This window comes from Nothobranchius furzeri, chromosome 6, assembly GCF_043380555.1.
Source record: "Nothobranchius furzeri strain GRZ-AD chromosome 6, NfurGRZ-RIMD1, whole genome shotgun sequence".
Classification (NCBI taxonomy): Eukaryota; Metazoa; Chordata; class Actinopteri; order Cyprinodontiformes; family Nothobranchiidae; genus Nothobranchius; species Nothobranchius furzeri.
Window position 1 is genome coordinate 81,565,072 of NC_091746.1, and position 20,955 is coordinate 81,586,026.

Consider the following 20,955-nt stretch of genomic DNA (forward strand, 5'->3'; position numbering starts at 1 on the left):
GTGCTGAAGAAGAGCCATGGAAAACATGCAGGACAGCATGCCCTGAGGACCAGGGTTGGGAAGCACTGTCTCAGACAATGGCGAACAGGGTAGGAGGTGCTGGAGATGCCATCGTATGAGGACAAACCCCTACAATGGATGTACCACAAACAGATAACTGAAGAGGGTGATATAAAAAAATCCTACCAATGGCTAGAAAGAGCTGGTCTGAAGAAGAAGAAAATATCATTTCTATAGCGCCTCTCAAGATAAAAATCACGAGGCACTTCACAAAAACAAAAAATATTAAAATATAAAAAAGAATTTAGAAAATGGTTAAAATATATTTAAATTAAGCAAAAAAAACAGACAGTTGTGATTAAAAAACAAAATTTTAAGAAAGAGAAAGAATAGATAAGAGGGAAATCAGTGTATCCTGAGGAAGGTAGAATAGATGGGGAGAGCAGAATAAAGAGAGAGAGGTGAAGAAGGTCATACAAAAGCCAGCTTGAACAAGTGAGTCTTCAGCTGCTTTTTAAAGGAGACCACTGAGTCCACTGATCTCAGGCTCAGGGGGAGAGAGGTCCAGAGTCTGGGGGCCACAGCAGCAAATGATCTGTCACCTTTGACCTTTAGCCTGGTGCTGCACAACCAGTAGGCTTTGATCACTGGACCTCAGGGACCTGCTGGGGGTGTAGGGACTAAGAAGATCACCAATGTAAGATGGTGCTTGTCCATGTAAGGCCCTATAGACCAGAACCAGGATCTGAAGTTGACTGGCAGCCAATGAAGCTGGAGGAGAAGCGAGGTGATGTGGGTGTGTTTGGAGGACTTGGTCAGAAGCCGAGCACAGGCGTTCTGAACCACCTGTAGACGGTTCAGGGAGGTTCTGCTCATACACGTGAAAAGAGAGTTACAGTAGTCTAAGCGTGAGGAGATGAAGGTGTGGAGAACTGTCTCAAGTTCAGAGCGGGACAGAATGGGACTCAGCTTAGCAACGTTCCTGAGATGGAAGAAGGAAGAGCCAACAAGAGAACTGACATGAGAATCCAGGGTGAGAGCTGGGTCAAAGGTCACGCCAAGATTCCTGACGGAGGGTTTGGTGTGAGAAGCAAGCTGACCAAGAGAGTCTCTGACTTTGGGAACCAGCTTGTCTGGGACACAGATGAGGATCTCAGTCTTATCTTCATTCAGCTGAAGAAAGCTCCCACCATCCAGGTTTTGATAGAGTCTAAGCAGGTGTGTAACAGCTGCAGCTTAGACATCTCATGGGGCTTAAAGGAGATGTACAGTTGGATGTCATCTGCATAAAGATGGTAGGAGATTCCTTTGAAGGAGCTCAGGATGTGCTGAAGAGGAAGCAGACAGAGGAGGATGAGCAGAGGCCCCAGCACAGAACCTTGTGGAACACCATGGGTAAGGGAGGTGGTGGAGGACCTAAACTTGGAGACGGCCACAGAAAAGGAGATAGATAGATAAGAGGAGAACCACTCCAGAGCAGTTCCTGATAGGCCTACCCAGTCTCTCAGCCTCTCCAGTAGCAGGTGATGGTCAACAGTGTCAATGGCTGCAGTCAAGTCCAGCAGGACCAGAACAGAACAGTCCCCTGCATCACTGTGAGTCAGAAGGTCATTAGAGACCCTAAGAAGAGCTGTTTCAGTAGAATGAGCTCTACGAAAACCTGAATGGAAGCTATCATAGATGTTATGTTCATCAAGAGCAGCTGTGAGCTGTTTAGCCACAACCTTTTCCAAGATCTTGGAGATGAACGGAAGTTTAGAGATGGGTCTGAAGCTGCTATGGAGAGAGGGGTCGAGACTCTGTGTTTTAAGAAGTGGGTGGATTACAGCGTTCTTAAAATAAGCAGGGACCTGACCAGAAACCAGAGAAATATTAGTTATAGAGAGCATGCTGGGACCGATCGAGGGGGCATGCAGAGGTCTTCATAGAGTTAACTAGTTTGGTTAACTCAGGCAAAGAAACAGGAGCAAAGCTATCTAGGATGATGGGCCTGGTTGGAGTCGGGAGAGGCGGCGAAAAGGCTGAAGGAGAAATGCTAGATCTAACCTTACTGACTTTGTCCACAAAGAAAGACAGAAAGTTCTCACAGTCTGCAACAGAGTGGATGGAGGATGTAGGAGAGGCAGGAGAGACGATGCTGCTGATGGTGTTAAACAGCACCTTGGGGTTCCCTTTGCTCTGGGACACCAGGTTGGAAAAATAGGAAACCGTAGCATCTCTGACTGCAGAGTTAAAGGATGTCAGAAGATCCTTTAGGTGCAGCAGATGGACGTGGAGATGGGTTTTCTTCCATAAGTGCTCAATTTTTCTTCATTGGCGCTTTAGGCTGCGAAGGTTGTCATTAAACCAGCGAGTAGGGTTCACTGCAGGAACTGATCTGGTTCTGACAGGACAGATGTTGTCCAGAATGGAGAGGCAGTGCTCGTTAAACTGAGAAGTTAAGGAATCTGGGTCGTTATCAGAAGAACAGGGTGGATCAAAAGCAGCAGAAAAATTGCTAGCTGTTCTCTCATTAAGAAAACGAGAACTAACCATACGGCGAGCAGGAGGTGGGAACGCAGAAACTGACAAGTTAAAGAAAATGCAATGGTGATCTGAAATATAAACATACTTAGGACAAACACTGTCAGCATTTAGACTCGGGGCAAAAACAAGGGCTAGAGTGTGCCCCCTGGTGTGTGTGGGGCCAGAAACATGCTGGGTAAAGCCGAAGGAGTCCATAAGGCTGGAGAAATTCATGGCAAAGTCATCAGAGGGATCATCAATGTGGATGTTAAAGTCACCAACAATCACCAGTCTGGACAGCTTCACAGTGGAGGATAGAAAGTCACTAAACTTCTGAAGGAAAGAACTGTTTGGACCAGGTGGACGATAGACCACAGCACAGTAGAACGGGTCCTTACGCCCGACTTTAATCAGCTGCAGTTCAAAGGAGGCAAAGTGACCAGAGGTTGTAGAGCTGCATGGAAGATGGTTTCTGAAAACAACAGCTAGGCCTCCACCACGACCAGAACCCCAGGGCTGGCTAAGAAAAGAATAACCACTCGGGCAGAGTTCAGTCAGACCAGAATAATCAGATGTTTGCTGCCAAACTTCCGTCAGAAACAGAAAATCCAGGTTTTTAGAGAGAATTAGATCATTGAGCAGGAAGGACTTATTGTTAACAGAGCGGGTGTTTAATAGAGCCATGCTGAGTGAGGAGGAGGAACCAGAAACTACAGAAACAGCTGGAGTTAGTGGACGTAAATTAGCAGGGTTAGATCCACGCAGTTTATAAAAACCACTTATGGAGGTAACAGGAGGAGAAACCACTGAGGAATGAGGATAAACCGACCTTAAAAAACTTGGACGGAGAAAACGCGCCGCAACGCGGCCTGGCGGGAATGCGGAAGTGGCGCTCAAGTCGCCAAATAAAGGACAAGAAGCTAGAAGATCACGCCAATGTTTACTAGATAAACCACGCTTTAAGAGAAGTCTTATTCTCACCTGGATTCCTGCTCATTTACCTCTTTTCCTCCGACGTTCTCCCGGGACCGGATAAACATCGCTGGAAGCGCCATGATTGGAATCGTCGTTTGGCTCCGGGCCAATGCGCCACTCAGGTAAACAAACAGGATACGTCCTTGGTGCATCTTGGGCGATCGTGAACGAACGGAAGGACAAAAGAGTCTGGCGATCCTAGGAGATGGTAGCAGGGACACTACTGAAGAGGACTGCAGACAGGAGCAAGGTGGAAGAGAGGAGGTTAGTGGGGAAAAGTTAGAAAAAGTGGCCGGTGACCGCGGCTAAGCCAAGCACAGGCACCGTCTTGTTACCGACCCAAGTGAAGGACAGCACAGAGACACTCATCATGGCTGCACAGGAACAGGCCCTGAACACCAGAGCAACAGAGGCCAAGATCTACCACTCCAGACAAGACCCAAGGAGTGGCTATGCAAAGAGGCCCCTGAGATGATCCACAACATAGCTGCGGGGTGTAAGATGCTGGCAGGGAATGCTTACATGGAACGCCACAACCAAGTGGCTGACCTCGTGTATGGACTGGAAGTCCCAAGGTCAAAGTGGATAACGTTCCCGAAGGTGGTAGAGAACTAGAGAGCCAAGCTCCTGTGGGACTTCCAGATCCAGACTGACAAAACGGTGATGGCAAACCACCCGGACATTGTGGCGGTGGACAAACAACAGAGGACAGCCATTGTAGTTGATGTGGCAATACCAAGTGATGGCAACGTCAGGAAAAAGGAACACGAGAAACTAGAGAAGTACCAGCGCCTCAGAGAAGAACTTGAGAAAGCCTGAAGAGTGAAACATCAGTGGAGCCCGTGGTCATCGGGGCACTCAGGGTAGTAACCCCCAGACTGGAGGAGTGACTAAAGCAGATCCCAGGAAAACAGCAGCCATCTCAGTCCAGAAAAGTGCAGTTCTAAGAACAGCTAAGATACTGCACAGAACCCTCAACCTACCGGGCCTCTGGTAGAGGACCCAAGCTTGGAGACCACCCGTGGAGGGTGAGATGGGAATATATATATAAATAAATATATATATATATATATATATATATATATATATATATATATATATATATATATATATATATATATATATATATATATATATATATATATATATATATATATATATATTTATATATATATTTGTAAATGGTCATGAATGTAAAGAAAACACAATGAATGAAAATAATATTTCATTTATATATATATATATATATATATATATATATATATATATATATATATATATATATATATATATATATATATTATAAGAGCTAAACACCTCTGGGAACTCCTTCAAGACTGTTGGAAAACCATTTCAGGTGACTACCTCTTGAAGCTCATGAAGAGAATGCCAACAGTGTGCAAAGTGTGGCTATTTAGAAGAAAATAGAATATAAAACACGTTTTCAGTTATTTCACATTTTTTGGCTAAGTACAGAACTCCACATGTGTTCATTCATAGTTTTGATGCCTTCAGTGAGAATCTACCAATGCAAATGGGCACATTGAATGAGAAGGTGTGTCCAACGTTTGGCCTGTACCGTATATGCACATATCAGACTTTACAGATATTCATCAGAATGAATATAAATAAATGTTCTTGTTAATCTCAGATTTATGATGTTTGTTTTCTTCTCTTGGATGGTATCACACTGATGATGCAGTTTCTGTTTGGCACGTGCAGCCTTGACAGTCACTCTGTTTTCCTTCCCATGTTTATTTATTTATGCAGCTTTTTAAGCAATACATCTGTTCTTTTGGCACAAATAATCTCTGCTTCTCTTTTTAATTTCTTGATTGCTGATCCATGATTTATGAATAATTATATCAGTGCTGGACTTATCTTCACATTACGTCTTGGGAAAGGTTGGGGGAAAATATGTTTTTCTTTATTGAGTGTTGAAGACTGTTATGGTAGAATAATGTTGGTTCAAGAAAAGGCCGTTTATTTTGGGAGATGGCACCAGCTAAAAAGAAAGTCCAGTTTAGTAGCAGAAACACTCATCTTACCATCATCTCACGGTCCGGCGGTTAAAACTAGCTTCTCTTCAGTCCCAAACACTCAAACCATGTTTGTGCTCCGAACACAACAAGTGCATGAGTTCAAGTATAAATATTATTCTGTAGAAGGGTCTGAACTACTTTTGGAAATGTTTGTTGTACTATGTTGTACCAGCCACTAAAGAAGGAACCAAAGGAAATGTGGTGCATGAAGACTTTCCTGGCAGAGTTAACTCTTTATCCACCCACTGAATGTTGCACCTTTTCACTCGATAACTTTAAGAGTTGTGTGAACAGACTGGGAAAAGCATTCAAACAAAAGATGCCTGCAGCATTTTATTTGTGTCTCTTTGTGGTACAAAAGAATTTACAAAGTTTTGATATTACAATGACACACAGGGTTATTTTAATGCTGTCGTTGTCGTTCTCAGACCCTAGTGCAGATGTTAGATCTGATGTATTTTTTTTTTTTTAGAGACAAAAAAACCTTTTTTTGTTTTGGTTTAATTCACTATTCACTCTGGGGTTTAGATCACTATTGGGATCCACACAGGCGAGGTGGTGACGGGCGTGATCGGTCAGAGGATGCCCAGATATTGCCTGTTTGGAAATACAGTCAACCTCACCAGCCGCACTGAAACAACTGGTGAAAAGGGGAAAATAAATGTTTCTGAATACACTTACAGGTGAGCTTACTCTGCAGCTTTTGAGTACTTAACATATGGTTTAATTTTCTTTTATTTAGCAGCCTTGATAAAATAATTTAGACACCTAGAATGGAGTCTGTTAATAAATGTGTTCAGTAGGGATGTAAGAAAATATTTTTTTTTCCTGCAGTATATCGATATTCAAAAACCATGTATCGAATCTGTGGAAGAATTCACAGTAATGCTTCCTTTTATAGTCCCCTAATTACTAAGTACTTACATGGTAATTACATAGTAAGTTCAAGTGTGTAATTGTTTCTGAGTTTTTAAACAGTTATTACCATGTAACACCGGTTCAATTCTAGTTTTTATTTGTATTAATCATTCCCAGTAAATACTGTTTTATTAATAATAATGCATTGAACTTATATAGCACTTTTCAAGACCCCCAAAGACGCTTTCACACACTCTCACATTCACACACTGCTAGTGATAGTAAGCTACTTGTAGCCACAGCCGCCCTTGGGAGGTCTGACAGAGGCGAGGCTTCCATTTGGTGCCGTCGGCCCCTCTCACCACCACTAACACAGGCAAGTGTCTTGCCCAAGGACACAACAGCAGGATACCCCTGGCGGGAGCTGGAATCAAACCCATGACCCTCCGATCATGAGGCAACCCGCTCTACCACCTGAGCTACTGCTGCCCCAGCATTCTGCTTTACACAATAATTACACTTTATTACAATCATGCACTTTAATTACACAATAATACACTTTAACTTACTATGTAATTACCATGTACGTACTTAGTAATTAGGGGACTGTAAAGGGAAGCGTTACCAAATTCACATGCGAACATTTGTGCATTTTCTTTTCTTTTGGTGCAATTCAAACGCCAACCGCTAGCTGGCAGCAATGTGCAATGGCTTTTGCTTCCACCATTGAAATGCAAATCCCTCTGTTATGGTTCAGATACTTCATATTAAACATGTTATATATCGGTTTGGACTGTTAATAGCTAATAATAGCTAATATCATCTGGCTGAATGTATCGCAATGTATCACAATACACCGTGTCATCTCTCCTGTATCGTGATACATATCGTAATTGCCAGAATTTCACTATTACACATGCGTAGTGTTCAGCATTGACTCTGATGATGCTGTAATTAAGTGGACATGACTTAGTCAGGTTTACTTTTTTCATTCCAGATGTTTGCAGTCTGCTGAGAACGCTGACCCACAGTTTGGTTTGGAGTACCGCGGCCCCGTCACCATGAAAGGGAAGAAGGAGCCCATGAAGGTGTGGTTTCTCTGCAGGAAGACCAGTGACTCAGACTCCACCACAGTTAGAGCGTAAATCCTCTGAGGACCTCGCGGTAGCTCAATAAGTCTTGTGAATTTTTGTGGAGGTGATGAAAAGGATCAGATAATAAGATATTTTTTTAAATATTGTAACAAGCACAGAGTGTTCAAACCTGCATCAAAACTCTCCCACTTATCCGTAATCCATCTTGACATGACTGTATTCTGATAATAGTGCAGTGTTCATTATTAGAATGGGTTTCATACATGTTTGAAATGTGTTTTAATTACAAAACTATGTGACAGCATTAGTAAACGCTCTGATAAACAAAGATTTTTCATCAGTCACAAAAGTTTTAGGTGCCAAGTATGTGTGGTGTGTGAAATTGCCAACAAGTCTATTAATAGCCATCTGTTTAACCGTGATGAAAAAAAAATAGTATTCTTAAAGCTCCAAAGCATTTCAGTAATTATCACATTTCTATTAGTCATCTATTAAATATGTATTTTAAAAGCTTAATAAATAAAATGCACACTGATCTGCACCTTGCTTCACATTGCAGCCGTTTTTATTTGCTGCTCTCAATAAAGACACTGTTTTCTAGTTTAGCCGTGTCACAGAAAAAGTTTTTAAAAAATCACATATTTATTGTTTGATTTAAGTCTCTCTATTTATTGTTTTGCTGTTAAATGTACTGATCACCTGTGAAAAGCAGCAACCTTAATAAACTTTGTTACCAATACAACTTTTGTTCAATTCAATTTAATTCAAGTTTATTCATATAGCGCCAAATCACGACAAGAGTCGTCTCAAGGCACTTCACATAATAAACATTCCAATTCAGGTCAGTTCATTAAGCCAATCAGAAAAAAATGTTTCCTATATAAGGAACCCAGCAAAGTGCATCAAGTCACTGACTAGTGTCTAGTGACTTTATAGCAATCCTCATACTAAGCAAGTATATAGCGACAGTGGAGAGGAAAACTCCCTTTTAACAGGAAGAAACCTCCAGAGGATCCTGGCTCAGTATAAGCAGCCATCCTCCACGACTCACTGGGGATCGAGAAGACAGAGCAGACACACACACACACACACACACACACACACACACACACACACACACACACACACACACACACACACACACACACACACACACACACACACACACACACACACACACACACACCAAGCAATGTGTCTATGGTTACATTGTGATTGCTTAGTAAATATTCTATTTAGTGAGAGATCAACTTTATTGTATTTATCCTAGTGAATCTATAATTAAACGGGTAAACTAGTAGTAGCACATCCAATGCCAAGGAAAGCAAAAAGTTATTATCAGGAGAGGGAGAATGTTTAAGTGGTTAGCAGCAGTGCGAGACAATGGCCCCCTCCATGAGGCCACCACAGCTCAGCAGAACATCATTGTAGCTTTTTCTGGGGAGAAAAACACTTAAAAAAAATACAGTTAACAGCTGAAATAGCAGAAAATAATACAGTTAAAGAGCAGATTGTAGAAGAAAGCAGTAGAGTGTGAAAAGTGGTCATTGTATCCTCCAGCAGTCTAAGCCTATAGCAGCATAACTGCAGTTTTGTGTCAGTTATTTTATCATTTAAGAACCAAACATTGTGATTGATTATACATTAGTGCAGGCCGTGTCAAACTCAAACTCACAAGGGGCGAAATGAAACTCTGGGACGGAGTCGAGGGCCAAACTTAATATTTTTTGAAAAAGTGACGGCAAATTTGCACATTTTCTTTATCAACATATACGCAATTTTGAACCTTTAAATTTGGAAACAAACTTATTTCTGCATTAACACTGAATGTGGAATAACCAAATGACACACGAGCAAGTCCGTTTTAAATAAAAGGCATCAGTGGTATTCATTACTCGTGGTATAATCAGCATTTTTAAAATCTATTCAGGATTTATGTTTTCTTGTTTATTCATTTTTCTTATTTTTTATTCTCCTTTTTTTCTCCTGTAATACGTGTCATCGCTGCTGTGACGTCTAGCTTTCCCCACTGAGGAACAATAAAGGGATTTTCTATTCTATTCATCTATCTGCAGCCTTTCCACTTCCTGTTTACTGTAGGTTAAATCTTTTCTCACGGGCCAACAACAAAATAAAAATATCATTTTATCTTAAATGAAAATGCAACATCTCACCTGTTAACTTTCATGTTTTGGAGCAGAAAAAGAGCATCAAACCAACATATTTAAAGCTCAGTTTGCTCCACTGGTTTACTGTGATGCTCACCTGTTCCAGCCAGATACCTGCATCATGGGGTTGATCTGAGCTGAGGAGGAGACTCCTGTTGTTTTGTTCATCTTCATCATAATAATGACAACATTAGATGACAACAGGTGCTCACATAGGTTTGTGCTGCTGAACATGTCTGAGCAGCTTGACCGCGTTGTTGTGTGTCAGGGAGGAAACACAGTTTTAATATATTTTTGATATTTAACTTGCGGGCTACATAAAAATGCTCCGCGGGCCGCATCTGGCCCACGGGCCTTGTGTCTGACATTTGTGCATTAGTGTTTAATCGCCTTGTTTAATGAATGTACACTTTCCGTAACTTTTCTCCAATATATAGCAAGTGTCTATTATTTTAGCTTTTTCTGAGCTTGTGAGACAAGCAGGTGTGTGAAAGAAAACACATGAATATCATTGATTTCTTGTTGTAATTTATGTGCAGCAATTTAAACTATTTAAATTATGGTTCACTTTTAAACAAGAAATTTTTTCTTACATGAAACAATTTTTTTTTCAAATGATCCCAACAAAGGATCATAAAAGGACAGATTATTTTTGTAACTGGCTCCCTCTAGTGGCACATGTGAGCATTAAAATCTTATTATTTAATTCAAAATACTTTAGTGACACTGATGATTTCTGTTGCTATAATTTATAGAACAACGTTAAACACCTGATGAACTCAGTGCTGAATGCTGACTTAATAGTGTTTATGAGATATGAAATAAAGTCAATGTGATTTAGATTTTTAAAATTAAATTCAAATAGTTCTGTGTAATAGTTTCTGTATATAAGACTAATCAGTGCTACAAGTAAGTTTCATTGTGTTGTGTTGTGTTTGGTTAAACTCAGAGATTAAATTGAAGCCCAGAGCCATGATAAAATAGTCAAAAGCAATGACATTTGAATTTTTATTTCTATTTTCACATATTGGTTGAATCTATGGTTACATTGTGATTGCTTAGCCCTTCTGCAGAGACATTAAACTGATCCTTCACAAAATCCCACAATAGCAAATACTTAAGAGAAGATTAAATAAATACTTTTAAAAATATTCCAAGAGTGTCCAACCCAGAGCTGCTCTCTGCTGTTTCATTTATGATTTTTAAAATGAGTGAAAGTTCTTTCCATGAGTAATGATCCTTTATCTCACCACGCCGGCTTGTGATCCTATAAAATGTGATTTTTATTGTCACAGCCTGGCGCCAGGTTGCCAATATTTTCTTTAACCTTTGTTTAACTTTGACTTTGACATCCAAGACATCTTGCCACATGGTCCAAGACGGGCAGCAGCTTGATCACTTACACAACAAATAGAGTGAACGGCAGACAGGTTTTCATCATTACAATCCAATCTAAAAGACTATAAACCACCAGAATAATGTCATCATCACATCTACTGCTTTTTGTAACAGGGCCAAATGCAGACATCAATCATGTCACATGTGTTGAATACTAAGAATACAAAGACATGTGCATGGAAAACAAGCTGCTGTTGGCTCAAAATTTCTCTGACGTTCCTTCATGTTTCATCCATCCATCCATCCATCCATCCATCCACACATGAATGCATTTATCTATCAACACTTCCATTTATGTATGTATGCATCCATCTATCAACATATCCATCTATTCATCACTGTATCCATCCATCTATGCATCCATCTATCAACATATCCATCTATTCATCAATGTATCCATCCATCCATCCATCCATCCATCTATCAACATATCCATCTATTCATCAATGTATCCATCCATCCATCCATCCATCCATCTATCAACATATCCATCTATTCATCAATGTATCCATCCATCCATCCATCCATCTATCAACATATCCATCTATTCATCAATGTATCCATCCATCCATCTATCAACATATCCATCTATTCATCAATGTATCCATCTATCCATCCATCCATCCATCTATCAACATATCCATCTATTCATCAATGTACCCATCCATCTATGCATCCATCCATCCATCAATCAACATATCCATCCATCCATCAATCAACATATCCATCTATTCATCAATCTATCTATCCATCCATCTATCAACATATCCATCTATTCATCAATGTATCCATCCATCCATCCATCCATCCATCCATCAACATATCCATCTATTCATCAATATACCCATCCATCTATGCATCCATCCATTGATCTATCAACATATCCATCTATTCATCAATGTATCCATCCATCCATCCATCCATCTATCAACATATCCATCTATTCATCAATGTATCCATCCATCCATCCATCCATCCATCAACATATCCATCTATTCATCAATGTACCCATCCATCTATGCATCCATCCATCTATCAACATATCCATCTATTCATCAATCTATCTATCCATCCATTTATCCATCCATCAACATATCCATCCATCCATCAATCAACATATCCATCTATTCATCAATCTATCTATCCATCCATTTATCCATCCATCAACATATCCATCCATCCATCAATCAACATATCCATCTATTCATCAATCTATCTATCCATCCATTTATCCATCCATCAACATATCCATCCATCCATCTATCAACATATCCATCTATTCATCAATGTATCCATCCATCCATCCATCCATCAACATATCCATCTAATCATCAATGTACCCATCCATCTATGCATCCATCCATCCATCTATCAACATATCCATCTATTCATCAATCTATCTATCCATCCATTTATCCATCCATCAACATATCCATCCATCCATCTATCAACATATCCATCTATTCATCAATGTATCCATCCATCCATCCATCCATCAACATATCCATCTAATCATCAATGTACCCATCCATCTATGCATCCATCCATCCATCTATCAACATATCCATCTATTCATCAATCTATCTATCCATCCATTTATCCATCCATCAACATATCCATCCATCCATCCATCCATCCATCCATCTATCAACATATCCATCTATTCATCAATGTATTCATCCATCCATCCATCAACATATCCATCTATTCATCAATGTATTCATCCATCCATCCATCAACATATCCATCTATTCATCAATGTATTCATCCATCCATCTATCAACATATCCATCTATTCATCAATCTATCTATCCATCCATTTATCCATCCATCAACATATCCATCCATCCATCCATCCATCCATCCATCAACATATCCATCTATTCATCAATGTATTCATCCATCCATCCATCAACATATCCATCTATTCATCAATGTATTCATCCATCCATCTATCAACATATCCATCTATTCATCAATCTATCTATCCATCCATTTATCCATCCATCAACATATCCATCCATCCATCCATCCATCAACATATCCATCTATTCATCAATGTACCCATCCATCCATCCATCTATCAACATATCCATCTATTCATCAATGTATTCATCCATCCATTTATCCATCCATCAACATATCCATCCATCCATCTATCAACATATCCATCTATTCATCAATGTATCCATCCATTTATCCATCCATCCATCTATCAACATATCCATCTATTCATCAATGTATTCATCCATCCATTTATCCATCCATCAACATATCCATCCATCCATCCATCAACATATCCATCTATTCATCAATGTACCCATCCATCTATGCATCCATCCATCCATCTATCAACATATCCATCTATTCATCAATGTATTCATCCATCCATTTATCCATCCATCAACATATCCATCCATCCATCTATCAACATATCCATCTATTCATCAATGTATCCATCCATTTATCCATCCATCCATCTATCAACATATCCATCTATTCATCAATGTATTCATTAGGGCTGTAGCGAAGCCTCGACGAAGTCGACGGCTCGATTCTAAAAATTTGTCGACGTCAGATCCGGAAGTCGACGCACCGCGCCCACTTGTTGCATCCCCAGGAGTTTGTAAATAGAGGAGGAATCTGCCTGTTCTTCCTCTAGTTCGCCCTCTTCTCCGCCTTCACTAACATCTCCGCCAAATACCGAAGACCCGGAACAACGTCCGTCCACTACTAGATTATTTTCCTGTTTTGCCCCTTCGTCTCCCGGCAACGGACAACAACTTCCGGGGTCAGATGCGCTGCTTCGTGTCTATCGCAGATGTAGAAAATCACCGGGAGCGCTTCTCCCTTCATAAAGGAGCTTCTTTCAGACATGAGGAGAGCTGTTTTGGTGGTAGCAGTCTCTCCTCCGTGCTGGTCTGTTTGCTGCTGGGTGTTTTTGGTTTATTTAAACTTGGTAACTTGAACTTAACGTTGGTAAAGCTACTGTTAGCATCTTCGCTAACAGCTTCTTGCATTTGGATAAGCTGTTACGTTTTGGTTTAGAGTTCATCTTTTTTGTGGTGTAGATCTCCCTTTTATTACATTTAGAGTGTTGTGGGTTTTCGGTTTAGTGTAAAATATCACCTTGAGTTTGGTTTAACCCGTAAGACCACTCGCCTCACGCACATAAGTGACCAAAACAAAGCAGCATGGAGACACTCCATCTTCTACCACCTCTCAGGCAGCAGCCTGCACTCCCAAGTTCTACACGTCATCAGAACATAACCAACCGCAACACAATAAACGCAGTGTTATACAAAATGGAAGGCCTGTAGTGTTTATTCTCTTACAGTAAGAATTTATCAATTTTTTTTTGAGGAATTTATTTGAGATTTTCTGGTTTTTGTTAATTGTGCAATAGAAAAATAATCATTAGATTAATTTTCTAAATAGTCATTAGAATAGTCGACTATTCGATAAAATAATCGTCAGAATAATCGTTTTAAAAATAATCGTTTACCCCCAGCCCTAGTATTCATCCATCCATTTATCCATCCATCCATCCATCAACATATCCATCTATTCATCAATGTACCCATCCATCTATGCATCCATCCATCCATCTATCAACATATCCATCTATTCATCAATCTATCTATCCATCCATTTATCCATCCATCAACATATCCATCTATTCATCAATGTATTCATCCATCCATTTATCCATCCATCCATTTATCCATCCATCCATCTATCAACATATCCATCTATTCATCAATGTATTCATCCTTCCATCCATCAACATATCCATCTATTCATCAATCTATCTATCCATCCATTTATCCATCCATCAACATATCCATCCATCCATCTATCAACATATCCATCTATTCATCAATGTACCCATCCATCTATGCATCCATCCATCCATCTATCAACATATCCATCTATTCATCAATGTACCCATCCATCTATGCATCCATCCATCCATCTATCAACATATCCATCTATTCATCAATCTATCTATCCATCCATTTATCCATCCATCAACATATCCATCCATCCATCTATCAACATATCCATCTATCAACATATCCATCCATCCATCTACGCATGCATGCATTTATCTAACAATGCTTCCATTCATGTATGCATCCATCCATCCATTTATCAACATATCAATGCATCCATCCATCCACGCATGCATGTATTTATCTTTTAACGCTTCCATTCATGTATGCATCCATCCATCCATCTATCAACATTTCCATCAATTCATCAATGTATCCATCCATCCATCCATCAACATATCCATCTATTCATCAATGCATCCATCCCTCTATGCATTCATGTATGCATCCATCCATCCATCCAACCATCCATCAACATATCCATCTATTCATCAATGTACCCATCCATCTATGCATCCATCCATTGATCCATCAACATATCCATCTATTCATCAATGTATCCATCCATCCATCAACATATCCATCTATTCATCAATGTACCCATCCATCTATGCATCCATCCATCCATCTATCAACATATCCATCTATTCATCAATCTATCTATCCATCCATTTATCCATCCACCAACATATCCATCCATCCATCCATCCATCTATCAACATATCCATCTATTCATCAATGTATCCATCCATCCATCCATCAACATATCCATCTATTCATCAATCTATCTATCCATCCATTTATCCAACCATCAACATATCCATCCATCCATCTATCAACATATCCATCTATTCATCAATGTACCCATCCATCTATGCATCCATCCATCCATCCATCAACATATCCATCTATTCATCAATGTACCCATCCATCTATGCATCCATCCATCCATCTATCAACATATCCATCTATTCATCAATCTATCTATCCATCCATTTATCCATCCACCAACATATCCATCCATCCATCCATCCATCTATCAACATATCCATCTATTCATCAATGTATTCATCCATCCATCCATCAACATATCCATCTATTCATCAATCTATCTATCCATACATTTATCCATCCATCAACATATCCATCCATCCATCTATCAACATATCCATCTATCAACATATCCATCCATCCATCTACGCATGCATGCATTTATCTAACAATGCTTCCATTCATGTATGCATCCATCCATCCATTTATCAACATATCAATGCATCCATCCATCCACGCATGCATGTATTTATCTTTTAACGCTTCCATTCATGTATGCATCCATCCATCCATCTATCAACATTTCCATCAATTCATCAATGTATCCATCCATCCATCCATCAACATATCCATCTATTCATCAATGCATCCATCCCTCCATGCATTCATGTATGCATCCATCCATCCATCCAACCATCCATTCATGTATCCATCCATCCATTTATCAACATATCAATGCATCCATTCCATCCACGCATGCATGTATTTATCTTTTAACGCTTCCATTCATGTATGCATCCATCCATCCATCTATCAACATTTCCATCAATTCATCAATGTATCCATCCATCCATCCATCCACATATCCATCAATTCATCAATGTATCCATCCATCCATCCATCAACATATCCATCTATTCATCAATGCATCCATCCCTCCATGCATTCATGTATGCATCCATCCATCCAACCATCCATTCATGTATCCATCCATCCATTTATCAACATATCAATGCATCCATCCATCCACGCATGCATGTATTTATCTTTTAACTCTTCCGTTCATGTATGCATCCATCCATCCATCTATCAACATTTCCATCAATTCATCAATGCATCCATCCATCATCCATCAACATATCCATCTATTCATCAATGCATCCATCCCTCCATGCATTCATGTATGCATCCATCCATCCATCTATCAACATTTCCATCAATTCATCAATGTATCCATCCATCCATCCACATATCCATCAATTCATCAATGTATCCATCCATCCATCCATCAACATATCCATCTATTCATCAATGCATCCATCCCTCCATGCATTCATGTATGCATCCATCCATCCATCCAACCATCCATTCATGTATCCATCCATCCATTTATCAACATATCAATGCATCCATCCATCCACGCATGCATGTATTTATCTTTTAACTCTTCCGTTCATGTATGCATCCATCCATCCATCTATCAACATTTCCATCAATTCATCAATGTATCCATCCATCATCCATCAACATATCCATCTATTCATCAATGCATCCATCCCTCCATGCATTCATGTATGCATACATCCATCCATCCAACCATCCATTCATGTATCCATCCATCCATTTATCAACATATCAATGCATCCATCCATCCACGCATGCATGTATTTATCTTTTAACTCTTCCGTTCATGTATGCATCCATCCATCCATCCATCTATCAACATTTCCATCAATTCATCAATGTATCCATCCATCCATCCATCCACATATCCATCTATTCATCAATGCATCCATCCCTCCATGCATTCATGTATGCATACATCCATCCATCCAACCATCCATTCATGTATCCATCCATCCATTTATCAACATATCAATGCATCCATCCATCCACGCATGCATGTATTTATCTTTTAACTCTTCCGTTCATGTATGCATCCATCCATCCATCTATCAACATTTCCATCAATTCATCAATGTATCATCCATCCATCCATCTATCCATCTATCCAACCATCCATTCATGCATCATTCCATCCATCCATCCATCCATTTATCAACATATCTATCCATCCATCCATCCATTTATCAACATATCCATGCATCCATCGATGCATCCATCCCTCCATGCGTTCATGTATGCATCCATCCATCCATCTATCCATCCATCCATGCATGCATGCATTTATCTATTAATGCTTCCATTCATGTATGCATCCATCCATCCATCTATCAACATATCCATCTGTTCATCAATGCATCCATCCCTCCATGCATTCATGTATGCATCCATCCATCCATCCATCCATCCATCCATGCATGCATGCATTTATCTATTAACGCTTCCATTCATGTATGCATCAATCCATCAACATATCCATCTATTCATCAATGCATCCATCCCTCCATGTGTTCATGTATCCATCCATCCATCCATCCATTTACATGTCTATCCATCCATCCATCCATCCATCCATTCATGCATCCATCCATCCATTCATGCATCCATGCATGCATGCATCCAGCTATTGAAACATTCATTCATGCATCCATCCATCCATTCATGCATCCATGCATGCATGCATCCAGCTATTGAAACATTCATTCATGCATCCATCCACTCATCCATCCATCCATTCATGCATTTATTCATCCATCCACCCATCCACCCATCCATTAATTCATGAATGCATCCATCCATTCATGCATGCAGCCATCCATCCATCAATTCATGCATCTGTCTATCCATTCATTCATCCATCCATGCATGCATGCATCCATCTATCAACACATCCATCCATCCATGCATCAATCCACAATCCAAATACACTGAATGAAAATATAAACGCAACACTTTTGTTTTTGCTCCCATTTTTCATGAGATGGACTTAAAGATCTAAAATTCATTCCAGATACACAATATCACAATTTCTCTCAAACATTGTTCACAAATCAGTCTAAATGCATGATAGTGAGTGCTTTGCTGAGATAATCCATCCCACCTCACAGGTGTGTCACTTCAAGATGCTGATCTGACATCATGAGTAGTGCACAGGTTTACCTTAGACTGCCCACAATAAAAGGCCACCCTGGAATGTGCAGTTTTTTTGCTTTATTGGGGGTCTGGGGACTCAGAAACGGTCGGTATCTGTGTGACCACCATTTGCCTCATGCAGTGCAACACATCTTCTTCGCATAGAGTTTATCAGATTGTCAATTGTGGCCTGTGGAATGTTGGTCCACTCCTCTTCAATGGCTGTGTGAAGTTGTTGGATATTAGCGGGAACTGGTACACGCTGTCATATACGCCGGTCAAGCACATCCCAAACATGCTCAACAGGTGACATGTCCGGTGAGTATGCTGGCCATGCAAGAACTGGGACATTTTCATCTTCCAAGAATTGTGTACAGATCCTTGCTACATGGGGCTGTGCATTATCATGCTGAAACATGAGGTGATGTTCATGGATGTACGGCACAACAATGGGCCTCAGGATCTCATCACGGTATCTCTGTGCATTCAAAATGCCATCAATAAAATGCACCTGTGTTCTTTGTCCATAACAGATGCCTGCCCATACCATTACCCCACCACCACCATGGGCCACTCGATCCACAACATTGACATCAGCAAAGCGCTCACCCACACGACTGCCATCTGCCCTGAACAATGTAAACCGAGATTCATCCGTGAAGAGAACACCTCTCCAACGTGCCAGATGCCATCAAATGTGAGCATTTGCCCACTCAAGTCTGTTACGGCGACGAGCTGGAGTCAGGTCAAGACCCTGATGAAGACGACGAGCATGCAGTTGAGCTTCCCTGAGACGGTTTCTGACAGTTTGTGCAGAAATTGTTTGGTTATGCAAACCAATTGTTTCAGCAGCTGTCTGAGTTGCTGGTCTCAGACGATTTTGGAGGTGAACCTGCTGGATGTGGAGGTCCTGGGCTGGTGTGGTTACATGTCACCTGCGGTTGTGAGGCCAGGCCAGTTGGATGTACTGCCATATTCTCTGAAACGCCTTTGGAGACGTCTTATGGTGGAGAAATGAACATTCAGTGCACAAGCAACAGATCTGGTTGACATTCCTGCTGTCAGCATGCCAATTGCACACTCCCTCAATGCTTGTGGCATCTGTGGCATTTTGCTGTGAGACAAAACTGCACATTCCAGGGTGGCCTTTTATTGTGGGCAGTCTAAGGTACACCTGTGCACTACTCATGATGTCAGATCAGAACCTTGATGTGGCACACCTGTGAGGTGGGATGGATTATCTCAGCAAAGCACAAGTGCTCCCTATCACACATTTAGACTGATTTGTGAACAATGTTTGAGAGAAATGGTGATATTGTGTGTCTGGAATGAATTTGAGATCTTTAAGTCCATCTCATGAAAAATGGGAGCAAAATCAAAAGTGTTGCTTTTATATTTTTGTTCAGTGTAAGAAAAGTGGTCCAGGAGTGAAGCCCAACTCTATCCCCAGTGACATTCTCCAGCTCATCCTAGGGGTCCCAGTGTGTTGCCAGGCCAGAGAGGATGTATTTCTGGATGTATCCCCCATTAGGGAGGTACTCAGAAAACCTGGACAGGAAGTCAACCAGTGGGCACAATCAGAAAACTCTCTCCAATGACAAGGCTATACTTTTACGTAACGACCAAGCCCCCACAACGCGGCTCAAAAATTGAAGCAATCCCGGAAGTACCAAAAATTGCAGTTCCACCCTCATCCACTAGGGGCTGGTGTCAGAAGCGAGCAAATCCTCATTGACTCCCATGTTAAAAATACCAGTTTCACAGCAGAAATAAACATGTTTACATCCTGGTACCAAAACATGTTTTTGGTTTAAATGATCTAGTTTACACTCATGACAACTCTGAGGGGGTGAATTTCTTCTCACTCTTCTGTTTAAGTGTATTAAAAGCCTAAAATTCTGTATAATTAATGAGCATCAGACCCACGTGACCACAGAGCTAGCTCCATGGAAAGGCCTCAGTAGAGTCTTGGTCTGCCTTGGAAACTGTTCCGGGATTTTGAGTCTCTGTGTTTGAGTATTCTTTTTTGGATATTATTTGTGCAATTGTTGGACAAAATGACTTGCTGTGGCATTAATTGCACTAATAAAGTGTCCAAGGAGTCTCCATTTCCTTTTTTCGATAAGTAAAATTATATTTACCGTAAATCCTCTGATACAGGCCGGTATTCAATTAAAGGCCGGGTCTCCAATTTTAGTCTCCAATCTTGGCC

The 20,955-nt window shown here is 40.3% G+C and overlaps 1 protein-coding gene across 2 annotated transcripts in view; it reads left to right on the forward strand.

Annotated features, from left to right (window-relative positions):
* gucy1b1 (guanylate cyclase 1 soluble subunit beta 1) overlaps positions 1 to 19,509 on the forward strand; it is a 42,110-nt gene extending 22,601 nt beyond the window's left edge. The window contains exons 12-13 of one of the 2 annotated variants that reach the window (XM_070552614.1): positions 6,051 to 6,205; positions 7,378 to 8,216. In XM_070552614.1, coding sequence (XP_070408715.1) covers positions 6,051 to 6,205; positions 7,378 to 7,525 — 303 coding nt within the window. In that variant the 3' untranslated portion in view covers positions 7,526 to 8,216. Of the gene's footprint in view, positions 1 to 6,050; positions 6,206 to 7,377; positions 8,217 to 19,276 lie in introns of those variants that run through there. The other variant, XM_070552615.1, reaches the window with a different exon arrangement.
* The last annotated feature ends 1,446 nt before the right edge of the window (positions 19,510 to 20,955 follow it).